The 16491-nt window shown below is 57.9% G+C and overlaps 1 protein-coding gene across 5 annotated transcripts in view; it reads left to right on the top strand.

The window, feature by feature from the left end:
- The window catches only part of LOC122382159 (transmembrane protein 47-like), a 72151-nt gene that overhangs the window by 34072 nt on the left and 21588 nt on the right, over nt 1–16491 (top strand). The window contains exon 1 of one of the 5 annotated variants that reach the window (XM_043367171.1): nt 6876–7794. The exons of 3 other annotated variants lie outside the window; for them this stretch is intronic. In XM_043367171.1, coding sequence (XP_043223106.1) covers nt 7000–7794 — 795 coding nt within the window. In that variant the 5' untranslated portion in view covers nt 6876–6999. Of the gene's footprint in view, nt 1–6875; nt 7795–16491 lie in introns of those variants that run through there. One more of the 5 variants, XM_043367264.1, reaches the window with a different exon arrangement.

The following is a 16491-nucleotide window of genomic DNA, read 5'->3' on the forward strand; positions in this document are numbered from 1 at the left end:
GGCATAGACTGATGGATTCTCCGGTAATCGGTGCTGACCACGCGCCCGGCGCTGTTCGCCCCCCCCCCCCCCCTCCGGCCTGCTGCGAACGGCGACCGATGTGCGACAGGGACCCAGCAGAGCCGCTTACGTCAGGGAAAAATGACAGAGCCGTTTGCGCCAGGGAAAATGACAGTGATGTTCGCCAGGGAAAAACATGGGCGCGGGAACCGGGGGCAGTGGGGCAGCTTGCCCGCCCCCCCCCCCCCAACTCTGGGGGCACCCCACAACTTTGAGACGGAAAACCGTACTTTTTTGCAAATGATTTCTTTTTTGTTGAAAAAGCCAAGGGATGAAACATAATTGGCCTAAACCGGTGAGAAAAGTAGATTTGGGGATACCCTAGTTTGATCTCTATTATGGTGTACCCCTCCCCCCAGTCTGAAAGTAGTTCCCGCGCCCCTGGGGAAAAATGTCACAGCCGCGTGCGTCAGGGAAAATGAGAGTCGTGTGAGCCAGGGGAGATGGGAAAGCCACCATCGGTGATGTCGGTGTGATGAGAGGCTCGTTGCATTCTCTGGCACGGCTCTAAATACCCCGGCTCCAGCAGTGTGCTATAGTGTTGATGTTGCGTCTGTTTTGTCCAGCGACCTTGTCCCCCACTCCCGCCCTGATCTCCAGCCTGTGTCGGACTGATCTCCAGTGGCGCAGTGTGCGGCCCTGTTCCGCGCCTGTCGGATGTTAGCCGTGATTGGCCATCCATCAGCGGCCCCGCGGCGCTCCTCCTCCGTCTTCGTCAGCGGGCCGCGCCCCGCCCGCCGGGGCCCGCACCCCGCCCGCCGGGGTCCGCGCCCCGCCCGCCGGGGCTCACTCCCCGCCCGCCGGGGTCCGCGCCCCGCCCGCCGGGGCTCACTCCCCGCCCGCCGGGGCCCGCGCCCCGCCCGCCGGGGCCCGCGCCCCGCCCGCCGATAGTCATGGACCCGTCTCCACTCTGCTATATGGACCCGTCTCCACTCTGCTGTACGGACCCGTCTCCACTCTGCTGTACGGACCCGTCTCCACTCTGCTGTACGGACCCGTCTCCACTCTGCTATATGGACCCGTCTCCACTCTGCTGTACGGACCCGTCTCCACTCTGCTATATGGACCCGTCTCCACTCTGCTGTACGGACCCGTCTCCACTCTGCTGTACGGACCCGTCTCCACTCTGCTATATGGACCCGTCTCCACTCTGCTGTACGGACCCGTCTCCACTCTGCTGTACGGACCCGTCTCCACTCTGCTATATGGACCCGTCTCCACTCTGCTATATGGACCCGTCTCCACTCTGCTGTACGGACCCGTCTCCACTCTGCTGTATGGACCTGCTTCCCGCCGGCCGGGGCCCGCTCCCAGCCCGTGCTGATTCGGCACCCCACTCCGTCGGGCAGGGGAGGAGTGTGCCTCTCCCCGGTGGCGGCACGCTCGGCCGACCCCCCTAGGTGCGCCGCGGCCGTCCCCAATACCGGTGATTGACACGTGGCCGCGGCCGCGGCCGGCCGGCGGGTAATTGGATGTGGCGATGGCGGGCAGGGAGCTGCTCCGGGCGGGGGCTGACCTGGAGGGCGTGGGATGGGGCAGGCCGGGGCGGAGGGTGGGCCCGCGCAGAGTGTTCGGAGTTCGGACGTGCAGAGTGGTGAACGGGAGAGGGAAATGGGGAGACGATGCGGCATGGCAAACGGCGAAAATCAAACGCACGACTGTTTGAAGAGGAAGCACCTGCGCAATGCGCATAATAGCCAGCCCTCCGGTTATAGGCTCGTCGAGCAGTAATGGAGCTGAGTTATGGTAGTATCACAGTCACTATATGGCTTCTGGTCGGTCCGCGGCCGCTGTCCGCCGTCCGGATTGTCCGCCGCACTGGCTGTCCGCCGCGGCCGCTGTCCGCCGTCCGGGGCTCCGGGCTGTCCGGCCGGCTGTCGACTGTCCGGTGTATGCCCGCTGTCCGCCGTTCAGCCTGTGCGGGCTGCCCGCCGTCCGGGCCGGCCGAGCCGCGTCCTTTGACCGAGCTCGGCCGTCCCGGTCGACTCGTCCGATGGGGCCTGTTTGGCCTGGCACCGGCCCCGCGGACGGACGGGACAATCGATGCACCTGGAGCCGCGTCGTGTCCGACTCTGCTGGAAATACTCGGAGGTAAACACGCCCGGCTGGCGCCCCTCTGGTCAGCGGCGGGTGCCGTGCCAGGGAGCCCTGTGGCTGTGAGTCTGTGACCCCGCAGTTAGCTCACCGGGCGCTCCGGGCGGCTCCTGTGTAGGTGTATGTATATCGGCAGTCCAGGAAGCCCTGTGACCCCACAGTGACCCAACCAGGGGCTCCGGCCGGCTCCTGTGTCCAGCGGCTGCCGGTGTGGTCTGGGCAGCCAGCGTCTGACGATACGGGACTGGGCCGATACTGGTCCCCTCTGTATACCTACTGAGCATCCGGCGTCCGACGGTACGGGACTGGGCTGATATACCTACTGGTCCCCGCTGTATACCTCGGAGCATCCGGCGTCTGACGGTACGGGACTGGGCCGATACTGTTCCCCGCCGTATACCTACTGAGCATCCGGCGTCCGACGGTACGGGACTGGGCCGATATACTGGGCTGCCGTCACCTAGCGTCAGTCTCGCCTCTATTAACGACACTCAGTAAGATTGGGAGTGGTAAAATTCGTCGTGTGACCGGTGACGGTCTCCGGGCCGCCGGATGTAACTGTAGACCGACCTGTCCGCGGCCGCCGCTGTTGTCGCCGCCGGCCGCCGCGCCGGCCCGCCTGCGCTGTGCGCAGTTGGCGCCGCGCGGTCCGTCTAGCGGTGCCCGCCGCTCTGGTGAACCCGGTCACCCCGATCCGCTGCCACCTGGCACCGGGCGGCCCTCGCGGACACGGCAGACGGCAGACGGGGCCGGAGCCGGAGCCGGAGCCGGCTGCCGCCATCGCCCAGCCCCAGTGACTGGGAGGCGGACTGTCCCAGCCTTCACCCAGCCCCGGTGACAGAGGCGGGCAGCCCTCACCCAGTCGGCAGTCCCAGTGGCTGAGAGGCGGGCTGCCCCGGCCCTCACCCAGCCCCAGCCTCCCCCAGGACCTGTCCCTGACACCGCTCCAGCCCGGCGGCTCTCGGCTGTTTTCTTCCTACGTAGGTACCATGTTTGAGAGCTACACTGTTACGATATGAGGCGTCAGCATCGCGCCGAGGCGGCTCCCAGGCGATCACCCGGGCCGCCGCGGAGGGAACTAGAGCCATGCGTGACCAAAATGATCCATTTAGCGGTTAACCACGGGGTCTAGTTTGTGGTCCCAATGGGGTCCGGTTGACGACATTGCAGCGCTGCGCTGTGACGGAAGCTGAATCCACCGTTGCTGCGCCGTACAGCTATTGTGCATAGTTAGTGCACAGTTCACCGGATGTGGTGGTGCACGGTGCACCGGACGCCTGCAACGGGCCATGCGGTCGAAGGCAGCGTGTGCAATGCGCAATACAAGGGCGGGCCAGGTGACTCGGCCGAACGGGGGTCAAATTATGCTCCCCTTACCCGTGCGAACAAATAGTCGTAGAGACGTGGTATATGGGTGGAAAGCTCTCAACAATACGGATATTTTTAGCACATTTTCCATTTATGTCGAGGTGCCATAATCATTGTACGATTTCTGGAACTCATGAAATCATATCTATGTATATTGTTGTTGATATTTTTTTTAGCCGTTACTCCACTTCAACCGCATTTACCTCGGGAGTTTTCGAGTTACTTTATCTGAAAACAAGACTATGCAAGTGCTTATAAACCCTGCCTACATCTTGATGTCTTCCGTGTTTTGACCATGTAGACAAAATTACCTAGATGTTATAGTTTTGCAGCCGAACAGAAAAGGTATTAAAAAGGAATAACATCATAATTTTAGAATATTCCAGCTACTAATTTGAAATGTGAATGTTAGTTTATTATCTGCATTTTTCGGTTTTAGCCCAAACATGGCATGACATGAAGTAAATGAAACGTTTCCTTATTTAGCGGCGGATTTTGCGAAGAGTTTTACAGGGAAGGCGTAGGAACCATGTGGGTACCGCAATTTTTATGTGAAGATACCAATCATTTATGGCCTTGACCTAATCACTTCAGTTTTGTTACGTGAAGATAGCTGTAGATGAAATATTATAGCTATAAGATAGCTGACCCTTGAATGTTTAAAAGATACAGAACGGGGCAGACTCCGTCCTGCAGCGCGGCGGGGTGCCGAGCAACATCTGGAATTCCAGTATATTTCTTAAATACCGTATCGTCTTTCACCTTGTGAGACCCTATGCGTTGCGGAAGCCTCCTGCAGGTCTTTGATAATTTCCTCAGCGAATTTCTTTTCCATCCATATTTTAAAATTTTACTATTCCTATTTGGTCCGGAAGAGATCAGCGGCTCGACCCTAAAGTTGATAGGGCTCTCTGCTGCTCCGTTTGGCGCTGTGAAAAATGCGCCGAGTCCGTATCGCTCAGTTTTAAAGGCCCCCGGAGTCGGCGACCGCGACACGTTAATCAACTCGACTGCCGCTCCCAGAGACCCGAACGGACGGCCGGGGAGGCCCGGCGCCGGGGAGCCGGGGACGGTGGGCGGTGGACGGACGGTGGGCGGTAGACGGTGGGCCGGTAGGTAGGTGGTGGGTTGTGGTGGCTAGCAGGTGATATTGTCATTGGTTGAGGGTGGCTCTCTAAACGTCTAAACAGCTGCTTTCGAGTGCCGCAAGTCGGTCGTAGCTCTGTGACACTGTGACAGTGTTCAGTGGCGCGAACAGGTGACTGGCCGGCCTTAAATCCTGGCTCGGCCACCCGGACAGGACGCCTCTGTCGTCCGACTGTCAGTCCGGCTGTCAGTCCGGCCGTCAGCCCGACCGTCAGTCCGACTGAGCAGGCGCTCGGGTGGACGAACTCAGCTTGGAGCCAAACTGGGCGCCCAGCGCCGCCGGACGCCGCGGCAAAAAGGGACCGGCGCGGGAACGGAGTGCAGTTGACGTCTGACAGCGGCCGACGCGCCTGCCCAGGTCAGGGGCCGCGCGGTCGCCGGAAGCGCACTTAACAGGCGCGCCGTGGCGCCAGCGGCGGCGGTGAGAAGTCGTTAATCAGCCGCCGGTGCCCCCGGTCGGTGGCAGGTCGGGAACGGGGCGCCAGTCTCAGGTCGGGGGCAGGCTTATCTAGCTCAGGGCGCCACGGTCGCAGGTATGGAACGAGGCGTAGGAGTTGCAGGAGTCACCAGCTTTAGGAGTCGCCAGCTTTAGGTGTCGCCAGCTTTAGGTGTCGCCAGCTTTAGGAGTCGCCAGCTTTAGGTATCGCCAGCTTTAGGAGTCGCCAGCTGTGGGAGTCGCCAGTCGTGGGTGTCGCCAGCTGTGGGAGTCGCCAGCTGTGGGTATCGCCAGCTGTGGGAGTCGCCAGCCGTGGGTGTCGCCAGCTGTGGCGTCCTCCTTGTCGGTGCTGTATGGCCGATCGATCGTCACCGCGGCTCTGTCCGCTCCCGACTCTGTCCGCCGGCCGGGAGCAGTATCTTCGACTCTGTCCTGTCGGCGCGCCGGGAGCACGCATTTCTCTCCCCCTGGCCTGGTCGAACATGTGTCCCGACTCTGACCTCCTATCCCCGTCGTCCCGCCCGGAGATGGGACGCTGCACACATTTTGCTGCGTGAACTGTGAACTCCACTCTCCGATTCTGCGGAGTAAGGGTATGGTTTCTCACTCGTCCCCTTTAACAGTTTGTGCGGAGGGTTAGGTTGAGTTTATCGCTGAATGGATTCACATTTCTGTCTGACAAAGCTGGTGGAGATTTTATGGAAACTGTTTGCCTGTTTTATCTTGATCGTGGTTTTTGTCTCCCATTTTTACGTGGAAGAAGTATAAGGGATTATTTTGCCAATGCAGTGCTTTTGGTATGGTAAAGATCTAGGAGTTTATTACGGCTAATTATGCCATCTCTGGCTGTTGCTTCAAACTCACAGTCGCCGTACACGAGAGTTTTGTTTTGAGCTGAGATCACTCATCTGGACGCTGATTGTGATTGGTCTCTCTACTATTATTGAGACATGAATGATTGAAGCGTTTGCACTAAATGCGGACCGTTCTCCAGGATGTGTGCTTATTTTAAGTGGGCGGCTCCCCGGATAGCGTGTGCATGTCGGGCCAGCCCTGGGGCAGCGGTGGCGGGCCGGCTCGTTTGATCTGGGCCTGAGCGGCGAATTGCCGGCGACTGGCTCCGGGCGCGCCGGATCAGCCACGATCCGCACTGACCGACCACCTTGACAGACGGACGGCCTTTGATCAGCGGCCGGCCGGCGCTCCCGGCCACACCGTCCGGATACCTTCACCCTGACCGACTTCACGTTCCGAAATGCCGAGGTGGTCAAATTACGCGGGACGTGGCCTTTGGTGCGCGCGCGGCTCAGCTGCTAGGACCTGAGAGGGTGGCGCTCCGTCGATCGCTCGGCGTTCGCAGAGGCAGCTCCGGCGCGGTGAGCGGGGGCGGGGGCGGGGGCGGCCTCCGACGGTCCGCCGTCGTATTGATATAGTCCATGGGCGTAGGCGTGTCGCGGCTGCCGCCGGTCGCCGGACGGCCGGCCTCCCGACAGCCGCCGGCGCCACCGACCTCAGTCGGTACACACACCGAGAGCTCGGCCACCGACCCGGCCGCGGCGCGGCGCAATCGCTCCGGGCAATTTGCCGGTCTGTGCGCGGCGACAAAAACCGACACCTGGGCGCCGACTAATGGTCGGCGGTGGCGTCGCGCGCCTGCCCGGCCGCCGCCGGCGCCGGGTAAAAATACGCCGCCGCCTCTGCCGCCGCGGCCCGAGGCGTCGCCACCGACGGCCGTCGGCCGCTCCGACGGCCGTCGGCGTCGGCGGCAGAAGAGCCGAGGAGCGGTCGGTGTGAGGAGCCGGCGGCGCGCGCTCCTCCGGTGCCATGGTGCGTCCGCCGAGCTGACCGACGGCGGCCGCCGCCTCAGCTGGGAGCGGCCGCGGCAGCCGCGCGACATGCCCGGCAAACGGGTCGAGTTCCGGCCCACAGTCCTGGTCTGCGATGGGTCTCCGGAGCGACTGCACGACTCGACGCCCCGGCCGCGGCCGCGGAGCGCGCCCGGGCGCCAGCAGCAGCAGCAGCACCAGCCGCCGCCACCGCCGCCACCGCCGCCTCCGCCGCCGCCGGTGGTTCCGGCGCCCGTGTGTCCTCCCGTGTGTCCGCCGCCGGCGCGGGGTCGAGCGGACGGCGCCGATGAGCGGCGAACTCAGACTCTGCCGGCGTCCGTGCGGGCGCCGCCGGTGGCGGTGCGCAGTCCGCCGCTGGTGGCGCCGGCCGGCCGCGCCGCCGAGCCGTGGCGGCCCGGCGGCGGCGGCACCCTTCCGGCGGCGACCCGGCCGCGGCCGCGCTCCGTGCCCAACGGCGCGTACGGGCCGGCCGAGTCGCACTCGGCGCAGTGCTTCCAGTGCTCGGGCGGCGCGCAGTGTTTCAGTGACGGCGCGCGGGCGGCGGCCGAGCGCGCCCGGCGGCCGGCCTCTGTGCCCGATAGTGGCCACATGGCGGCGCGCCACTATCAGTACTCGGAGCTGACCGGCGCCAGTGGCAGCGGCGCCGGCGGCCAGCGCAGGACCTGGGTGAAGCCGGGCCGCGCCTCAGCCCCCACACTGGAGGGCGCCAACGGCCGCCGCTCGCCGGCGCGGCCGGCCGACTCGGCCAGCGCCGCCAGCCTGCTCAACCCGGAGACGGCGACGGGCCGCGAGCGTCCGCCGGCCACCGCGCTCCGCACCGCTACCTGTCTCTGCCGCGCTCAGGTATGTGGAACCACCAGCGCCCCGCCCCGCCCTGGCGCGGCAGGCGCGTGGCAACGCACCTAGCGACATCGTCATTATCTCGACCGTGACGCCGAGTCACGGGCTGTCACCGTTTCGTCTGAAAGGTCTAACCATATCACTTATTTAGGATTATGTACTGGAACGTTTTCGTATAAGCGGGTTTCTACGTACCCTCGCGGTTTTCTGCTCTTTGTGCCCCGTCATGAAGCAGTGTATGCTCCGCGTGCCTGGACGGCGTTACCTTCCGACACCGCTGAGCCCGTCGGCCGCCGTAGCGGCATCAGCCCGAGCGGCTCACGGCGCACGGCTCGCACGGCCGGCTCGGTGGCAGTCGGTGTGCAGTGGGCCAGCCCCGCCGGGCCCGCCGCTGCCACGGTACGGTCGCGGGCCTCCGGCCGGGGAGGGGCGGCCGTAACGTCATACACTGCGCACCTGCGGCGAGTCTGACGCACCGGCGCTGAAACCGGAGCGGTGCGGCGCTGCGTGCTGCTGTTTCGGTCGGAGCGGGCACGGAGGGCGCGGCGCCGCACCTATCGCCGGCTCAGCGACGGGCGTCGGCCGGCCGACGTCCACGCCCGTCGAGACGGATAACCTATCTAATCGTGCAGCTGAGTAAGCCTTACCGTTAGACCGGGGTTTTGCGCGGACCATTTCCGGCGACGAGTCCGGCGCGCGGCGGCAGGCGAGCGGAGGGCGGGGTCGTCCCCGGGGCCCGCTCGACGGCTGTCACGGCCGAGTGGTGAGCCATTGGTGGTCGCGCAGTGGTGCCGATTGACTGCCGTCCACCGTCCGGGACAGCTCGGATCGGACATTCACCCGTCACCCGGAGAGGGGGAGGGGATGGTGACCGCCCGCCGCCGGACAGCGCGGACATTCACCCGTCACCGGGGGGAGCGGGGGGGGGGGGGACTATACGCTCGCCTGCCAGCCGATGGCTCCGATCGTGGGCTGGTCTGCGCCGAACAGATCAGCGCTGCTGTTGCTGTGCACCGGTTAATCCACCGCTGGAGCCGGTATGGCGTGCTGTTAGGACGGAAAATATGGACTCGGGGACCCGTTATTAGTGGAGCGGCACTGCCACCCACCGCGTCCCTGACCTTGACACGTTCCGGCGGTATTTGGCGCCCCGAACACTGCTGGCGTGCCACGATGAGCCGCCTCCTTTATCGCGCTGACCTGACGCCGGTATTTCACCTGATAGTAGCGGCGCTTCTGACAGGAGCTCAATCTTTGGCTGTCTATGAATCACATATTTGCGGTATGTGTCACGGGCGCGTCGCCCACTGACACGCCGAATGACACACTCTGACACACATTGTCGGCGACACGTCACCCTCCCCGGTGGCGGACACATGTGTGGGGCGCGCCGTCTGTGTCTGGGCGGGGAGCGGCGGCCCGACCCCGGCCCCGGCCCCGGCGCTGGCACGTGCCGCTCGGCTCAGCATTCGCCCGCTGCTGCCAGTGCGGCGTCACGCCGCGCGAAACTGACACCCCCGGCCGACGGGCAGACAGGGGGAGGGGTGCGGGACGGGCCGGCCCAGTCCCGGGGCTTCTCTGTGTCCAGCGCGGCAGCTCTGAGCCACAGAGAGCTGTCACGGCAGCGGCTCTGAGCTGCACACAGAGCTGTGGTGACAGCGCGGCCCGCGGTACTGAACAGCCCGAGTGTTTTTGTTGGCCGTCTGTGAGGCCGCCCCATCATTTCACCGCGGGCGGTACACGGCTGTGCCGCGCAGTGCGAGGCTGGCCGGGATGAGCCGGCCTTTGTGCGGGTGTTTTGTGCACTTGTGGGGCCAGGTTTGCATTGTTTTTGCTGTAATGGTTACTTAGTTATCGCCCGACTGGGTTTATTGAATCACTATAGTGACCTACAGCGCGCACAAGGCCCGCCAGCTGTGACCTGACGCGGCTGTTGTTTTATTCCTCGGACTGCAGACCGCTGCTCTATCTGGGGCCTTATCCCGGGGAACACCTGCAGTCACACCTTGTTCCTCCAGTTGTCGTTAGTCCACGTGTCCCATCTCGCCTGCGCTGCGCCGTCAGCCGTCAGCTATAGCTCCGTGTCGGTGGGTGCAACCGGTCCCGGCGGCTGGTGGGCCGTCGGTCGGCTCAGCTCGGACGCTCGTCGATCGGCTATATGATCGGTCCGCAGGTGTCTGTCAGTACGGGCCAGCTGTGGGCGGCACGACCGCTCCGCTGTCGCTGGCAGACACAGAGCACATCCAGCAGCGGAGCCGCTGTCCTCAGCGGAACAGCTTTCCGCAGTGGAGCAGTCCGCAGCGGAACAGCTTTCCGCAGTGGAGCAGTCCGCAGCGGAACAGCCTTCCGCAGTGGAGCTGCAGGCATCCACAATCTGCAGCGCGTCACCAATCAGCGGTGCGGACGGCCGCTGTCCGCCTCGTTACTGCCTGTCGCCCTCCTGACTGCCGGCGTGCTGACTCAGTACACACAGCGGCAATGACGCCCGATTGGCGCCCCATTGACGGCCGTCGGCCGGCCATTGGCGGCCCATCAGCGGCGGGATGACGGACGGACGGACGGACGGCGCGCCGCGGACACCGCGAATAACGAGCCCCGGCCGGCCGGCCGGCCGGCCTTGGCCTCGCTCCATGAGGTCGCGGCGCAGCGCCGCGCCCATCTGTCATAGCTCGGACGGCCTCTGAGTGACCGTCCCGCCAAAAACGAGCCCCCTCAGCGCCGCCACAGCGCCCCGTCATCCCTCACTCGCGCCATTCAGTCGGCGGCGCTTACCGCCGTCACTCGTCTCACTCGGACCGCGCCAGCTCGACTTCTTTTTAGAATTTTAATCATCCACGATCCATTTTACGTGGTGGGGGTGGTGCCAGCTGCGGCGGTGCCGAGGACTTTCGTCTGCGTTCATTTTTCGGTGATATGGGTGGCCCGCTGTGGAGCTGTCTACCCGCTCCCTCCCTCCAGTTGGTCATTGCTCGGCTAGTCCATCGGGAGTCGCCTCGGGGTGCGAGCTGGTCAGAGTCTGCTCAGCGGAGTGGGGCTGCGCCGGCTCTCCGTCCGGCGTCTCGGCCAGTGTGGGTGGTTAGGTATGTCTGCTATCAGTGTATAGTCGACTACATAATGATGTTCCACTTTTCACAGGCAACTTCTTGCCTGGAGTGGTAGGCTGTGCCGCATCACATGGGCTGAGTTCACAAATTATAGCTTTGTCCCAATGCTCACAATCGACACGCTTAATTGCGTGATAAACGGCACAACTTAGCGCTCCGGTCAACTGATAGCTTCTGAGGAGTGGAACATCATTCTGTAGTCGACTATACCGTTGACTGGCAGCTACCGCCCCCATTCTGGACATTCCTCCCCTCCCCACACACCTACACACAGCCTGACGGCCGCGGATCCTCCCCGGATACAGGCGCGGATCCTCCCCGGATACAACCGCACGCCGACACGGCCGTTATCGGGTATACGTGATCCGTACTCGAGCTCAGTGGTTGAGCACCAGTGTTCGCCACGGGCCGGGCTGGCCCAACGGGCCATGGGCCGGGCTGGGCTATGGGCTGGGCCGGGCCAATAATTTGGAGGAATCAACGGGCCCTCAGCGGGCCGGGCCAACAGTTCATGAAGATGCTCACTCAATAGAGTAATCAGTAAAAGCACATGCAGCTGTAACCTGAATAAGGCATAGTTGTGTTTATGTGCAAAGATAGGAAGGTTGGACTTAGAATTGATAAATATTTCATCTTCATTTCATATGTACTCATCTGTTAACTCAGGGTATCCACATATAATGTAATATTTTGACAAGCAATTACAAATGTTACAGTCAATCTTGGTTAACTAACATATACAGTCACCCAGGATTGATTATTTGATTCTCCTTGTTAGATAAGTCAGAAAAAAGACATGTGACAATGCATATCCATCAATGATGCAACTGTACCTGAAGAACAATTGACATTTGACAACTGGGCCAAGCATTATCATCTTGGTTTCAGTCCCTACATGAACAAGTGAGGAAGGAAGGTGGAGATTTGTTCACTCTGCTAGCTTAAGTTTTTTGAGAGTGACAACTTGAGTATGTTATGTTCCAAATCCAAAACATATCAATATACCACATAATGTAAAAAAGTTAGCATTACTACACCAATTATCAACAGTGGTTGATGCTGTTCCATGAAGTTAAGTATAGTTAAGCATTAAGCAACCATTCCTCATGTAACTTACCACAGGGAAGCATGACTTCATTCTTCTGTTGTGGATATTTTCCACAATTCGCTACAAAGTAGTAAAATTAAACGTAAATAACATTTGTAATCTCCTTGAATCCTTAATTCTGCGAAATTCAATCGAAATATGCATTATGCAACTCAAAACAATTGTCTCCACTCTCTCCCCCGGGCCTTGTTAAGAACTGGATGCAATCAGCTGGCTGGCCAGCTGGCGACGTACGATAGCCTTGCGATAGCCTAAAAGGCGACAATGATGATTAATATATAGATATAAGCAAGGTAGTAGGATGAACATAAACATTTAAAATGGCTTTAAAAGATAAATTGTTAGGTGGGTATTTATTCTTTTATATTTACCATTGATACGTAGCAAGCTCTACTAGCGCCACCATGCGTCGCCAGCTGGCGAATAATCCAATTAATAATACCACGGCCCTCGCCTTCCATGCTTCACGTGTTGAGGCGAGGGTGGCGCGCTTGTAAAGCGGCGACAGCTCCAACGCAGCCATCGAAAACAGATTTGTTGTATGCAAAAATGACGTCAAATAAGAATGGTGTATGTTATTTACATACAATGCTTTATTCACGGTGACAAATGAAATGATAATAGCAAATAATGATGTATAATATATATTTATAATCGAACACTAGTTATCAGGTGATAAGCACGACACAAGAGTGGAAGTTATGCATCATAAGAATGTCATGATGATTTTATTTGATGATTATATTATTGTTTATGATATTGTCATGATCCCGGTGTGTTGTGCCTGAACGGTCAAACCCATATCGAAGCGTGCCAGTTCGATATGGAGGATTCTCGGGCTCTCTGCGAGCGTCTACTGAAGGAACGTAGTCCCAGAATTACCCTAAGAGAGCACTCAAGTAGCGAAAAGCGCAGAGTGTCTAGTGCCTGGGATGACTTCGACCATGTTGGACTGGATGGGCACGAGGATTATGTGGCGTGCAAGAAGTGCCGTACTGTCCTGCGCCACAACCCCGCCAATGGTACTTCAAGGATGACACGGCATATGAAAACACACAATGCTGGTGCTACCAGCAGTGCATCAGCAACGGGCCCTGTCCAGATGACACTCACGGGGATGCCGACTGTTCGTGGCAGTAACGTGCCTGATGGCGAGTTGCTGAAGGTCAAGGCTGACCTGGCAACTGCCGTCAGCAAATGTTGTTATATGGACATCCGCCCATTTCACGTGGTTGAAGGAGACGGCTTCCGTCATCTGGCACAGGCCTTGATCAACACAGGAGCAAAGTTCGGCAGTGTCCGCGCCGAAGATGTGCTCCCATCTGGAGTCACAGTCGGTCGATACACCAAAGAGGCTGCCGAGAAGCTTCGAAACGAATTGAGGTCTCAGTTCATGAAGGTATGATAAAAGTGTTGATATACAGTAGTTCGTCCATGATCAGTTAGGTACTGTTATTGATTAAACAGATATTCCTATATGCTGCATATTCCGCAAAGTTGTTTCTCTGCACGATCATTTTAAACGTTCATGAGATGTCAGTCATATTGGAAATTATATAATTCGGCCACTGCATTTTTATGTGTGGTTATTTAGCGAGGCCAAGGGCATATGATTATGAGAACGTTCAACGTCTTACCATGCAATTACACAAACAATCCTTTATCCTTAATGCAATCCTTTATCTGCAACAGGTCAAGACGACAATCGGAGTCACCACCGATCTGTGGAAGCAAAAGGACACCGGTGACTACTACGCAACGGTCACAGCGCAGTACGTGGACGATCAATTCACGCTGCACTCGGGAGTGCTGGCTACAAAGAGGTTCGACGAGAAGCACACCGGTGTCAACATCAGAGAATTTACAACGGACATCCTTGAGAGCTTTGGCATCGATGTGGACAAGTGCAAGTTCACGACGGACAGCGCATCAAACAACATCGGCGCTTTCCGTGCGATGGGCCTCCTCAGTTGTGCGGCGCATAACATAAACCTGGTCCTGGCACATACCTTCGACGAGATGCCAAAAGACTTCGTATACGAGACGATCGACGAGACTATAAAGAACAGCTCAGAACTCGTAACATTCATGAAGAGGAGCGGGCTTAACGCCAAACTGAACAAGAAGCTGGTGCAGCAGGTGGAGACAAGATGGAACAGCAAGCTGGCCATGCTGCGGTCCGTCGCGGAGGCACACTCCGAACTCCTCGAAGAGTTCTCCGGTAGAAAAGAAGTGAGGGATCGCCTTCTAAAGGTGGATCTTGATCTCCTCCAGGGGATCGTTAAGATCCTGGAGCCATTCAGGGAGGCCTCCGAAATCCTCCAGGCGGAGAGAGTTCCCACACTACACCTGGTCGTGAAGTGTGCAAACAAGCTCCGTCGTGGCCTCCGGCCGTGTCCAGACGATTCCCTGGACATTCAGCTTGTAAAGAAACGGCTTACTGACAACATCCATCGTCTGCGGATAGAGCCACTCCATCTGGCTGCCCATGCTCTCCAGCCCGACTGGCGCCAGAAGAGCTATGGGGACTGGGCAGACGTCCGCGAGGGCCACCGCCTGCTCCTTGCCAAAGCAACGGAGGAAGCTGCATGCTTTACTGCCGGAGAAGAAGTTCAGGAGCCTCGCCAGCGTGAAGCTCGCGCCAAGACAAAAACGTTCCTGGACAGCGATAGCGACTCTTCTGATGTGGAGTCGGTGAAAAACGGCCCGCCATCAACGCCATCCGCAGCTGTGCGCGCCAAGCGGGAGCTGGACAGCTACCTTCTGGCCCCAGGTAGTGAGGGACAGGATATTCTTAGCTACTGGCGAGGAAAGGAAAACGAGCTGCCTCTACTCGCCAAGGTGGCTAGAAGCATCCTGGCTATCCCAGCATCCAACACGTCTTCAGAAAGGAGCTTCTCTGTGGCTGGCCGTGTCATTGAGGAACGACGGACGCGGCTCGCCCCCGACTCCGTCGACGCACTCCTGTTCCTCAACAGTCAAGCCAAACGGGAGCTGTAGACGTTAAGGTCCAGAGGACCAAACTTGGCGTCTATGAGAAAACAGAGCTGTTCAAGTTCCTTCATTGTGTCAGCATTTACTTTGTCCTAGTTCATATTCACCATGTGTTGTTGAATGCGACGTTTGGGTCTGACAGGGTTACAACGAGCTTAACATTATCTGAAAACGAGCTTTCATCTCAGATGTAGTGGACTCGATCGTTCTTGTGTTTGGGTATTCAGCCGACAGGTGTGGAACATGTTTTCGACGTACACAGGGAAGAAGATTGAGTCATTTTTCGCAAACATGATCTGATAACGAGCTTCCATTTCTTAGATGTAGTTACTACTGTTTTTGTGTTTGTAATCCAGCGACACCTGCGTGAAGCACGTTTTCTATGTACTTATATAGGGCATGCAGGCTGTGTTGTTCATCCGCAAAGAAATACATTGTTTTATCAAACTTCAAATACATATTTTGTGCTGCCAAGCCAATTGATGTATATCATTAGGGATATTATTACTAAGAAACAGCACATTGATAAGCCGAGGCCCTCTCTTTGAGCCAGAAACAGGACAAGTTCACGACAATTAGTTCTGAATGATCAAAATTTTATTGCAATGTGTCGAAGTCAAATTTACGGATGGGTTCGGCATGGAGAAAGAGAGAGGTATAGATGACAAACTAAGGGCAATAAAGTGCATTTCCAGTACGGCTCCCAATCCCAGTGTTCGAGGGACGTCCACCTTTCATCATCAGAAAGTTCCGACAAAAATATCAGAAACGTTCATCATCAGAAGCGTTGAGAAAACTTGCAGCTCTATCCCATCCAGCGACCCATTCATGAAAACGCGAGTCCGCCTGCCGTCGTCCATCATACGGTCCCGAGCCCGAGCCCCAGCGGAGCCATATTGCGCAGCAACTGCGTAAACCGCGCCGTTACTGTAATGCTACGAAATTCACACCACCATAAATGTGCATGTTCTCAAACATATTACGTCAATGCAAATATTATTTTACTTGTATTTGATATCTGGATAAAATTGACAATTGTAGTATTATTTTGTATTCCTTTTGCTTCACTGTAATCAATAAATGGTAAAATCAGGTTCTTTTGTAATGTTTTGTAGATATTACGTCATTTATTTAAAACAGTTTCTTGTTTTGGTATCCCTCATTTTCTGAAGTCGTTGTGTCGTTGCATTTCCCTTGGCATTTCCTATATTTTTCTCTTGAAAGACTGAGCTGTGAGCGTATTTATTGAATGCACAAATCACGATTACAAGCTTAATTTCCCTGGCCATTGAAAAACCTAGGGGTCAGCATCTTGCACTTTATATTTTGTTTATAACTTTGGTTGTTATTATGTTGAGACAGTTGAGGTATGACAGATTGCTAATTGGGACATGGATTTACGCTGAGTGGTAAGTCACTGTATGATATATTATCCTCATGTGCGAATTTGTGTTGTACTCTCTTCTCTACTTAAGTTTTCCTGCTGCATTTCTG

This window comes from Amphibalanus amphitrite, unplaced genomic scaffold (assembly GCF_019059575.1).
Source record: "Amphibalanus amphitrite isolate SeventyFive unplaced genomic scaffold, NRLGWU_Aamphi_draft 000001F_arrow, whole genome shotgun sequence".
NCBI classification, from domain to species: Eukaryota; Metazoa; Arthropoda; class Thecostraca; order Balanomorpha; family Balanidae; genus Amphibalanus; species Amphibalanus amphitrite.